The following is a 12038-nucleotide window of genomic DNA, read 5'->3' on the forward strand; positions in this document are numbered from 1 at the left end:
GAGCGAGGAGTCGATTTTTTTGTTTATTTTTTGTTGAAAACCATTGGTCCCGAAAACGTTATACCCAGTTGCCCAAGGACCAAAATGCATTAATTCGTTTTTGCTGCTGCTTAAAACTCTCGAAAAAACTTGTCTAGACCTTTAGTGGGAGCACTGCCTTTTTGCTTGTGTTTCTATGTCTTGCCTCTATGGTCTGGAAACGTTTGATAAATGCTGTACTGGGACAGGGACATTCCATCCTTTTTTGGAGTTTGTGAGGAGGTTTTGTGTTTGTTGGGTTGGGTCCAACTGGTTCCAGTTGGAACCAAATGGTATGCTCAATTAGACCGATTGGTTTTGTTTTTTTTTTGTTTTTTTGAATGGGGATACAGCTGGGCCCAATTTGTCCTCATTGCGCAGTGGCCGTCTGCGGTTCGTGCGCGCGGGCGACCACTCGTCCCTTCGTTCGCTGGCCTGCCTGCTGGCGGCGCAGGCCGACTACGCACTGCGGGGCACCTGCTGCGCCGCTCTGCTCGACCAGGTGCGCTGCCCAGCGCTCGGGCCGCGGCTCAGCCACTTCCGAGGTGAGCATGGGGGCTCACGTGTGCTTGCTCCTCTTTGAATCGGAGGGGAGCGTCTGTAGTTCAAAAACTGCGACAACTGGAGCAGCGGAAGACGGCACGAAAACGATACACACGGAGTGCACCGTGTGTGTCCGCTGCGCCAGTTGAAGCATGTAGGACCAACTCGCCCAAACACGCGTGGCTATCCTGGCGCAGCGCTGGCCGGAGGCGACGAACGGCAGCTATGGACAGCTCTTCAGCGCTGGCCGCACGAGGCCCCCCTGTGGACGCTGGCCGGCTGTAGGCTAGCCTCCGGGGGCCGATGGCGCGCCGCGCTGCGGTTGCTGCTGCACGCCGCGAGGCTCGAGGAAGGAGGCCTGGCCCTCTGGAACGCAGCGGCCTGCCTGGGCGCCCTGGGACTGCGGGAGGCGCAGGGCCGCGTGCTGAGCCGCTTGGCCGCCTGCACTGACGGCGACCAGGAGATGGCGCTGGCTGCGGCGAGGTCCCTGGACGGGCTGGGCATGCACGCGGAGGCGGCCCGGACCTACGGCGCCCTCGTGCAGAGCGGCAGGCCGCTGCTGCGCGCAGAGTGGGCGCTCAGCCTGCTGCGCGCGGGCCAGCCGCGGGCTTCCCTGCAGGCGTGCGGCAAGGGAGAAGATCCTCGGCTCACCTTCTGCCGCGGATCGGCGCTGGCAGCGCTGGGAGACAGCGTGGCAGCGCTCCAGGAGTTCCGCAGGTCTGGTGCCAACTTCGCAACGAGTGCGTGCATTGGTAAAGCTCTTTCGGGAGAGTGCAGTCATGTCCTCGTCCGTCGTGTCTGCGTTTCAGACACGGCGAACACGCTGCTTCTCTGCACTGTATATCAAAGGCTCGCATCTGGTGCGCGGCCTCCAAGTACTTAGAGCTTCGTTGGGAAGCACCCATGCTGCGGTGTCGAGAGGGTCTATAAAAAAGTGGAGAGGCGTCTCAACACAAGACGTGGAAAAAGAGACAAGGAGAATAGATCCGCGACCTTGAAGGTTATGCTAGAACTACGTGCAGGACTGCGTGCACAAGCGTCCCGCGTATACAGGGCACAGCTAGATGACCGACTGAAGCGTGGCCGGCACGTCCTCTGCCGCGGTAATTAAACGGCTCGTTTTCCTCACTAATGCGCTGCAACCTTCTTCTAATTGGCCGAGAGTAGTTTGGATAAATTGTTATGCCAGCTTAGCGATGTTGCTTGGTCTCTGGCTTAGCAATAACGTCTTTACAAATACTCTGTTGCAGAGAATTCGCAGTATGTGCTCTTCCGATATTTGTTTCAGGCAAGACTTTCAATAATTCTGAAAATTAAGTTTTTTGATAAAATGTCTTTTTCAGCATAGTAATAGTATTACCAGTGTTGGCGGACACCAGAAAACCGGTGAATCGTCTTTATTAGAAAGCTGGTTAAATAATTTTTAATAATTAACTTTTTAACTATTAGAGTTGGGCACCTAGTTGTGATTAGAGATTTGTAGCCAGTCGTTGTAATAGCCATATCAGTTTTAGAAGTTAAAAAACGTGAATATCACCGGCGCTGTGGCTCGACAAAATTTGGCTGCTTCATGCCAAAATCATGCACTTTCGAAAAGCATGCAGGCAAAGCAACTTTTCCAGTCCACGTAACTATGGTAAAAAAAAGCACGAACTTCTAAAACTGATGTGGCTATTACAACTACCGGTTACAAATCTCTAATTCACTGGTTTTCTGGTGTCCGCCAACACAACGCTACGCTGAAAGAGCCATATTTTTACCTTGAAAAAAGAGCAACCTATTTTTTAGTATCATTGAAATCAGTCTTCCCTGAAACACCTGGTATTTGGCTCAGCCGTGTACACGGAACGGGAGGACGAATTATGCGATATGGCTCCCTGCAGGGCGATGGCTGCTGCGGCTGGGGAGTGGAGGCGTCCTGGAGATGCGTCGTGGCTCGATGGTGCGTCATGCAAGACAAATACTTTATTTTATTCGTAAACTTGTTTCAATATTCGACCATGGCACTGTACTCTCTACGCCCGCACCGCGCATATATATAGTATATAATGTCCCGCGAGACGTTTTTCATTGACGGAGTTCTCGTTGCGTTGAAATCGTTCCGGCAGGCTCCTCCAAAATGTCGCCTCTAGGCCTCTGGGGGAAGTTGCCGCTCGTTCGTACCTGCAACTGGTGCCTCTGGAATGAAATGTGAACATTGCCTATGTCTAGACGGCGCGCGAGACGAACAGAGGTGCGGGCTCCTTGGAGCTCTAACCGGCAGTCGTAGCTCTGCCTGTGCAACGACACGAAGTGCAGCTTTTCGAATAGACGCGGCATGGCGTCGGAATTTTGTTTCCCTTTAATCAGGTCGGGCCGCATCCCTCATGGCCTCGCCACAGAAGTGCCGTCTTTGCAGGCGGCGACTGGCTTCGCTCGCAGCTGCTGGTGAACATCGCGGTGCTGCAGGCTCCCCAGGAAGAAGCGGCTTCGCGGCGGCAGCTGGCGCGGGCCCTGGCCGTCTGTCCCGGTGGGTTGAGTGTGCCGGGACCGCTTCGGCGTGACCATCTATAGAGCGCTGTCTGCGCAGGCAACGTGGACGCGGCGTACAACCTGAGTCTCCTGCTGCTGGCAGCCGGCAGGACCGAGGCTGCCCGGAGCATTTGGCGCCAGCACGGCTTCCGGGCAGCAGACGGCGGCGGCAGCAGCAGCGTCGGGACAGCGCAGGCGGCGTGGCTCGAGTCCCGGCTGCTGGTCCAGTGGTATACTCGTTTTTCTTTGCCCATCTTGAGTGGCGAACGGAATCACGTGGAGGCGGTCGGCGAGGCGTCGGGCAGGCACTGCTGCCGGGGCGCCATGGGACTGCGTACACGGCAGTCCCAGGCGGCCGCGAACTGGGCCGTCTGGCGCAGCGCTGCGTTCACGTGGCCGCCGCCGTCGTCGCCGCAGCCGCCCAGCGCGAAGAGCACGTAGAAGAGTCGCTCCGAGGTTATGTTGCCGGGCGCCAGGAAGGCGGCGTCCTGGATGCCCTGGGCGCGCACCGTGGACACGTAACGGCCGAACAGCGCCCGCGAGGGCTCCAGGGAGAGCCGCGCCACCAGACCGCCCGCCGGCTGCAGGCACCGCTCCAGCTGGGCAGCCTGCGGTTTATGCGCGCGCGGGTCTTCAGACGGAAGAGTCCCAATAGTTGCGTTCAGAAGGCATGTATACTGGCCTGCACGCTGGTGTTGAGCGACCAGTGGTAGCGGGCCGCAGGGTGGGCCCTCTCGTGTAGCGCCTCGAGCAGGGCCTGCGCCAGCCGGGGGCCCTGGGCGGGCAGTTGGGCGGCCAGCCAGGCGTCTCCGCCGCGCGTGCTGCCGTTGACGAGCGCGGCCGGCACGAACACCCGCAGTGCGTCCGCGTCCAGGCCCGCGCGCACGTCCAGCGCCGACCAGGGCCACGGTGAGCTCAAGGGCCCGTCTAGCAGCGCGCCTCCGGGCCCCAGCTGGGCCGCCAGCCGGCGCTCGGTCAGCCTGCGAGGGAATCGAGGACTGCTGTTTGCTGTTGCAGCATGCAAGACAGGGAAACTGCGTTGCATCCGGTCTCTTGGTCATGATGCCACAACAGCGGTCCGAGGTAGAAGGGCCAGGGTGTGGTCAGTTTTCAGATAGTGAGGCAGAGGATTGGTGGATTGTTTCTATAGGGGCAGGAGGAAATTGGCATAATTAATGAATCTGAAGAAAGCACGTTACGAGTGGTCAGCCATACAGAACAGGGGGGTAATCGGAGACATGATTCTGGTCCATGTGCGGCTGTCGTGCGCATAACGCCCTTGCTCGTTCTTGGCGCATGAAATGGGGGTTCAAGGGTATCTGTTGTTTCAGCCAGCGTCTTCGCTTCGGCGGACGCGGTTGTTGCGACGCGCATCTCTCCTTTCAATTTTTCCTCTTATCTTTTAACTCTCCTCTATCTGCACGTGGCAGCGGTGGTGGCTCGGCTTGAGCCAGTCGGCAGGCCCGTGCACTTTTCTTTTCACCCTTCTCTCAGTCGCAACAACAACATGAAATATGCACGGCCACCTAGAGTAGCTTGAAATGGAAAAAAATTGCGCTTAGTAAAGCATTGAGAAACTCCCTGCTCGACTGATCTCCTATTGAGAGCACTTGCCGCCGCATTTATATGTTAATATTATTATTACTATGTTACAGAAGCCGCAGCGCGTCGTAATGCGGAGTCATGGAGGAAGGAAAGAACTGTGCGGAGTTGTCTCCGTGCGAGGCCATACTTGCGCGTGAAGTCCCGGTACGTCTGGAGCACGTTCCCGCGCGTCACTTCCGGAAAGAGCGCGTCGTAGGCCTCGCGCAGCGTCGAGTTGCCGATCCAGGCCGGGTAGAAGACCTGTGTCAGCCGGGAGGGCGTGAATCCACTCGTCATGTCCTGTGCCTCGTCTTTCTTCGGGGCAAAAGTTTGACCGCCTCGTTCGTTATCGCCAGCTCCTTTGCCGAAAATTGCTATTCCGCTCACATGCATACAGCGCCCTTGCTTCCTTTCTCGGCGTCACCCCGAGTTCCGATATGCCTGGGCGCGCAGTGGCTCTCTCCTACTCTTTTGTTCTGTGGGGCTGTTTGCGTCTGACGAGCCGCGCTCACTCGGGTGAAATTTTTGTATAGCGCTAAACTGAGTTGCCTAAACTTGTCTGGAATGGTGGGTCTCAGCAGCATATGTCACTCGTCTCTTTAAAGTATCACCAATGACATCATTCTTCTTACAAGGTAAGTTGTTGGGCGAGTTGGCTCCGATATTCCATGACTACAGCGCAACGAACGGGACAAGAAGAAGGGCGCAGGACAGCGCTGTGTTGTGTCCCTCGCGTCGCGGCGCGAAGATGGCTACGACGCGGAATCGAGCAACGGGCCTAACACCCCTGTGACACGGGCACCGCAAAGGCCTTTGAGGATCAGGTCCTTGTGCTAAAAGGCAGTGCAGCTACACGGCACAAATGTTGCGCCTTTGCCGCGAAGGGCCTTGTAGGCGATGGCGAATCCGATGTTTTTCCGGCATGCCTCAAGCGTCCATGGTGGACATGGTGGTGGATGAAATGCGAAGCCGCCAGCATACCGCCAGTTTTCCCTCTAGTGAATAGTAAGAAACTCTATGGCCGCCGGCTAGAACGCGAGGAAGAAAGCGGAGAGGACCGCGGTGGCAGCGTGAAGAATGGCGCGTTCGCCCGAGGCGAAGCTCATCGCGCGCGCGGGACGCTGTAAGCGCTGCCCAAGTCGAAACTCAAAGCCGTCTCCCTTCGGCACTGCGTGTTTCTTATGCCTACGTTTTGAGTGCTGCTGCAGCTGCGCTCAAAAATCGCATTACCGAGAAGAATAATCGTCGGCTATTTTTTTTTTTTTTTTGGCGCTGCTCGCTTAACCTTTACCCCTTCTCTGTCGCAGATGCCATGTGTCGCCACGTTCACTTGCCCCGCATTCATGGAGCAGCTGTGTGCCGGAGTGTTCGGGTGCCTTTGGCGAGATCGTTGCCTGCCAACGATACCCTCTCACAGCCTTTTCGTTGCATTTGTGATGACGAATACATTTACGTTCCTTTTTTCTCTATCGTCGGCCCTGTCGTTCATGCCTCGCAATAACACGGCGGCATAAGCCTAGCGGCACGTGACTCGTGTTCGAAACGGAGCGTCGTTGGAGCGGTTCTGCTCTGCTGTGCCCACACTGCTGTAGTGGACATTAATTGTGCAGCGTCTTTGCCAGAAATTCCTGGTTATCCCGCGAATTGAATGTCTAAATTTCTGGGCGGGACGCGGGGTATATAGTCATATTCAGTTCTTAATTTGCACCTTGATGTTTCGCGTAAGACTGGAAACACGTTTGACTCTACCACTCATGGCAAAGATGACCAATTCCCCTCCATGTGTAAAACAAAACAAAAAACAGGCGGTTTAGCTTCCGGCCAATCACTAATCGAATATCGTGCGCCAGCACGGATAGCCCCGGTTATGTATGGGTTATCTTGACTTCGTATGGTATTGCTTGATTTGAACTGACTTACCTTGGTTGATATATCTTATGATGTAAGTTTGCGCGATATTTCATCACTTTAGACTTGTACTGCAGAAGAATTGGTCATTCTTTACATGCATAGATCCCTGGGAGTCCTCGTGCCACTCCTGGCGCAGTGGTGCAGAGGGTTACGCGCCACTGCCATGCCATGGCAGGTTCTGCCATCGGTGGGGCTTGTTAGACCCAGGCTACTCTTCCCGAGGAATCTCTTGCGACTAATAATTTAACTGCCACCTGCCACACTAGGCAGTTTTCTGACAATCCGGCGCGCAGGTTGTGATGACGCCACAAGGTAACGTGGCCCACATGCCATCAAGGCGATTGGCACCCAGCTGTTGCAGGTCGCGGTGGGAACAAACAGACAACGGTGGGAAGGTTGCCACCTGCCAGAACCATGCTTTAGACAGACAAAGGCTTTTCGGCGGAGTGGAAGCCCTAGCGCAAACGCACTAAAAAAGTTCGTTACGAATTAAAGGGGTGTCTCCAAAAAAACGACCGGGCGAGTAGGGAAACCACTCGGCGCACCTGCACGTCGAGCGCCGCCAGTAGCGTGCGCGCGTTACGGCGGTCGGCGTCGGCGAGCCATCCGAAGGCGCCTAGCGACTCGTTGACAGATGCCGCCAGGTCCCGGGCGAGCCGGAGGCCGGCCAGCCGGTCCAGCTGCGCGGCGCGTGCCAGCGCGTACGCCATCAGCTCGGGCGCGGCTCGCTCGGCGATCCGCACGCATCGGCGCCAGCGGGGCCACCCGTAGCGGCGGCGGCCCGTGATCTGCAGCATGCGCACCGCGGACAGCGGCCTCGCCTCCTCGGTGAGCAGCGGCGACACGTGCACCAGGGCCCGGTAGCCCAGGTAGTTGAGCAGGTCCCGGTTGCGCGTCGCGTGCAGCAGCGCCTTGAGGGCGCGCGCGAAGCGTTCGCAGCGCACCAGCAGCGGGGTGCGCTCCTGCAGCCGCACGAGGTCGCCCACCGCGAGTGCCAGGAAGGGCGCGAACGACGCGTGGCTGCGCAGGGTGCTGAGGCGCGCCGCCCGCCTCCCGGTCACGATCTGTGCCAGCCGCGACGAGAAGTCCCCCACGCGCTCGGCCAGCTCCACGTAGCGGCCCGGCGTGTACTGCTTGAAGGCGGCGTCCAGCGCATGCGACTCCTGGGCCAGCAGCTGCGGCTCGTCCAGCGCCACGAGCGGCTGCGACGCGTTGCGCGGGTGCGGCGCCACGGCGACGGCCATCAGCGGCGCCAGGGCCAGGTGGCGGAAGAGGAGCGCGGCCGCCTTCCACACGTCGCCGCGGCTTTGCGTGTCGGCGCGGAAGGGCCAGCCGTAGAGGCCCAGGTCGCGCAGCAGCCCGCGCAGCTGCAGCCGCGACGCCTGCGGCAGCGGGCTGCGCAGGCATTCCTCGAGCAGGCCTTCGACACGCCACACCTCGGGCTTGAGCTTGCTCGACAGCGACAGGTACAGCTCGCGCTCCAGCTGCTCGGCCAGCAGAGCGTCGGCCGGCGGCGCCTGCTGCCGCCGGGAGCAGGTGAACGCCTCAAAGTCCGTGCACGGGTCCACCGTCCAGTTGAGGGCCGAGAGCACCGCGTCGCTGCGCTCCTGGCAGAAGCGCGTTAGGCATCGGCGACGGCGGCTCGCCAGCTCCGGAGTAGCCTCCTCTTCCGGGCGCAGCTTGAGGGCGCGCCGGCGACCCAGCGGCGTGCCGAAGTACATCTCTCGGCGCGACGAGCTCGCGGTGGTCGCCTCTGTTTGCTCGGCGATGGGCGCCTGCGGCGCGACGAGCAGCGGTGCCTGCAGCTCTGTCGTCGTCGTTTGCGGCAGCTGCGCTACGCCGAGCAGCGAGGAACGCGCCGTGTGTTGCTTGGCGAACTCCTCGTGGCTGTACCAGACGTAGTAAGCGCTGATGGCACCGCTGCAGAGGAGCACGAACGCGGCCACGGCGAAGGCAAAGAGCGTACCCGATCGGCCCTGGGACGTGGCAGGCAGTATCTCCTGGGGACGTTGCGCTGCGTGGCGCGGAGCCTGTTGAGGCGGCTGCTGGCGCGGCTGAGGTTGCGGGTGGGGCGCCGCGTCGGTTTCAGACGGCCTACGCCGCGACGTGGCCGCCAGCCGGGGCCCGGCGCTCCGCACCAGCGAGCTGTCGCTGTGCAGGCTTGCGGCGGCCGGGCCGGGCTCTCCTCGGCCGGGGCGGTGCCGCGGTGCGTCGCGAGGGGCGCAGCACTCGCGCTGACACCGGGGCTGGCCGGTGGAAACCGAGCGCCGCGAACTCGCCGCGTCGCCGGCCAGCGGCAGGGAGCGGTTGGCGCGGCTCTTGGGAGACGACGTCTGGCCCTTGCCGAGCGAAGTCGACCGTCCCGCGAAGCTCGGGCGTGCTCTGTGGCCGAGGTCATCATGCTTGGGCTCCGCCGATGGCATCTGCCCTCTTTACGGTGTCAGCCAGCTCCATCCTCGACTGCTGCGAGTACGGCCATGTGCTTCCCCCGTCGCCGCCCTTAGCTCACATTCCCAGCATTCGCGGTCTGACGTGCGCCGGCCACTGCGTTGTACGCCTTTCCGTTCGGCGCTCAAGGTGGCGTCGCAGTGCAGCGATAGCGATGTCTCTGCGAAAACCCCCGTGCCACCATACTGGGATGAAGCAGTGTGCTTATTTTCCTTTTCGCCGAGACAGCGGCGTCCCTGCTTCTTATCTTCTCGCGCCAGTCTGGAAGAAGAAGAGGGACATCGCTAGGCGCGTTCGTTGCCGCCTGTGTCTTGGCCAATCCCCCGCAGTGGGTACGGGCCATTATCTAGAGGCCAACAACAACAACCTGTGTCTTGGCCAATCCCCCGCAGTGGGTATGCGCCATTATCTAGAGGACAACAACAACAACTTGTTTAACATTCTGTGTACCTATCAGTTTCCGCCTGTGTCTTGGCCAATCCTCCGCAGTGGGTACACGCCATTATTTAAAGGACAACAACAACGACTGTGCCTCCCGATTCTTGGCCGATCCCCGTGTGGATATGTGCCATCTTTTCAAAGACTAACAACAACGACTGTGCCTTGGTTCGTGCCTAGAGAACAATTTTCTTTACTATCCTGCTATAAGTCTTCTGTTAGAGATCCGACCGCAGCAGCTTACAGTTAGGACCTTCCTAAAGCTGTATAATTCATCTTTGGCTCGTTCGCGAACTGTTTTTATTTATTCTCCGGATCTGTTGTTCCATTTGCATTGCCCTTGCTTTGGAAGGCTGCAAGGTGTCTTCGCTCTCTCTCGCAGTTGCAAATTGGCACGTGTTTTGTCCTAGTATGCGCCGGGAGACAAGGAGGGCAATGTCATCGCCAACGTGGAGAGGATGTTTAAACTAGCCGAGTTCTACACAGTAGCCGAGGTAATTAGGACGACAATGAAAGACTGTGGTTCAAAGTTGGACATCCCGCCAGTAACGAAAGAGAAAGTAAAGAAAGCCTTGGAGGCAATGTGCCATTAAGCCTGAGGACATCATCATCATCAATGCAAAGGAAGAAACCTGCGAGCCTATTCCGCAGGGCACCACACCTCGGCCTCGTTCCACTCGCGGCCCAGCTGGACCTGACCCGGGCTGCTCTCTGTTGAGTTGCGGCCAATTGCCAGGCGGTGCTGCGTTATCTTTTGAATTTCTGCTTGGTTTCTGGCGTTCTCTTCCTGTTTTGCAGGGTGACTGAACGTGGTAGCGTGGGCTGATGCACAAAGCTGTCCAGGCCAGGGGAACCCCCCCCTGGTGGGCTTGTCTCTCCCCTGATGAGTTGTCACTTGATTACCTCTTTCGTGGCGGAGTAAGCAGCATTCTGGTTGCTTTCGTCCCCGCGGATGGGGCCTTCATCAGGCTTAGTTACCACGAGGCTGTACAGGCAGCTCTGATATCGACCACCCCTCACTACATGAGGATCACTGATGTCCGGCCATGGCGGGATCGTTTGCAGATCGCCAGTCCAGGCATGCGTAGCAGACCTACTCAAGTGCTCTTCCTTTGCCAATCACCCTGTGAGCGCGTTCATAGCTCCTCATCCCGCGTGTTCCAAAGCGTTAGTCTGTGGTGTAGACCCGCGGTTGAGCGCGTCTGAGACGTTAGAGAAACTAACTTCGGCTTATGTGATCGCCATTCACCGATGCAGTCGAATGGTGGACGAGACAAAGATACCAACGGAGACAGTTATAGCTACGTTTGCGGGGCTAACTTGTCCATCTGAAGTCAAGGTGTGGCCATTGATTTTTTGTGTTGATCAGCACATCTAGGCCCATACAGTGCCGCAATTGCTGGAGGTTTGGCCATAGTGCCAAGGCCTGTAAATTGAGTTTTCGTTGCTGTGCGTGCAGAGAGAGCCACGACCCCGCTGGTTGTCCTTCACGAGAAGTGCTGCTTGTGTGGTGGTGGCCACTCAAGCCATTCCGACTTCCCAACGCGGGCTGAAAAAGTTCAAGTGCTCGAATTTATTGACAAGCGCAGGTGCACAGGACGCGAGGCATTGCAGCAATAAAAGATAGGGAATCTGGCTCTGCAAGTGTGGCAGCGTGGCATGCAACTGCATACCTGGTCGCAAGCGATAGCTGCGGCGGTGGAGAACGCAATGGCGAGTGCCATGGATCGCATAGTCGAGCATTTCGCAGGTCATGGCATCTCAGATGTCCACTTTGTTGCAAGCCTTCACTGCTGCTCTTTGTGGCAAAATCTCAACTTTGGTTGCACCTCCCTAATCTTCTATACCCGTGGCTACCAATCCACTATGTCAAGCTCAATCACAGCCTAGGTCTATTCCTCCAATCGGTTATCCAAATCACAGTGCGGCAGAAGTATCATCTGTAGAGCACGCTGACATGGAGGCTGAGATGCGAGCTCAAAAGCGCACTGGGTCTCCGTTAGGTGTTGCTGGTCCGTCTTGCCCTCTGACGAAGACAAAAAGGGATCACCCCAACTCTACACCCAAAGACACTATTTTGGATCAGCTGCGGTTGCTGCTGCAGAACTTTCGGCAAAATAGGGTCGCTGAAGGTGTTGCAGTGGAACAGCCGATCAGTTCTTTCAATTAATTTCTCGATTGTTTCAATTAAGCCGATCAGTTAACTCCAGACTTAATTGCTTCTCAGGAAACGTGTCTCACTAAAGAATCAAGGTACAATTTAAAAACTTATCGCTCTTTCAGGCTAGATCTTCCGTCAAGAGGAGGTGGCCAGCTATAGTTCGTCTCCTCAAAAATTTACCGAAATTCAGGCTGTTAATCTGAATCTTCCTGGATATCAACCACTCATTCTAGCTAATGCGTCTTTCCAACAGGTGTGCATGGAATTCGGCCTCTAAACTCGTTTTTATTTAGTTGCAGGCCACAAGTTTTAATTGCTGGGGACCTCGATCGCGTCGTGTTCCGTGGGAGTTTCGAACAGATCGCTGCGGTACACGCTTGTGGGATTGGGCTTGTGAAAATAACATCTGTCTGAACTCGGGTCT

The 12038-nt window shown here is 57.4% G+C and overlaps 2 protein-coding genes across 2 annotated transcripts in view; one reads left to right on the top strand and one right to left on the bottom strand.

Moving 5' to 3' along the window:
• Positions 1 to 12038, top strand: part of LOC149359189 (uncharacterized) — a 54771-nt gene that overhangs the window by 14481 nt on the left and 28252 nt on the right. Inside the window, exons 4-7 of the mRNA XM_089571451.1 lie at positions 400 to 563; positions 759 to 1301; positions 2960 to 3070; positions 3131 to 3302. Of these exons, the coding sequence (XP_089427577.1) occupies positions 400 to 563; positions 759 to 1301; positions 2960 to 3070; positions 3131 to 3302 (990 nt within the window). The remainder of the gene's footprint in view (positions 1 to 399; positions 564 to 758; positions 1302 to 2959; positions 3071 to 3130; positions 3303 to 12038) is intronic.
• On the bottom strand, positions 3205 to 9223 carry LOC149359190 (neprilysin-1-like). The gene is made up of 4 exons (XM_089571447.1): positions 7113 to 9223; positions 4805 to 4917; positions 3755 to 4052; positions 3205 to 3680 (listed from the first exon to the last, which is right to left on the bottom strand). The coding sequence occupies exons 1-4, from the start codon at positions 8988 to 8990 to the stop codon at positions 3345 to 3347; spliced, it is 2625 nt and encodes an 874-aa protein (XP_089427573.1). The 5' UTR covers positions 8991 to 9223; the 3' UTR covers positions 3205 to 3344.

The sequence above is a fragment of the Amblyomma mixtum genome, chromosome 2 (assembly GCF_055824585.1).
Source record: "Amblyomma mixtum isolate Tamu chromosome 2, ASM5582458v1, whole genome shotgun sequence".
Lineage (NCBI taxonomy): Eukaryota > Metazoa > Arthropoda > Arachnida > Ixodida > Ixodidae > Amblyomma > Amblyomma mixtum.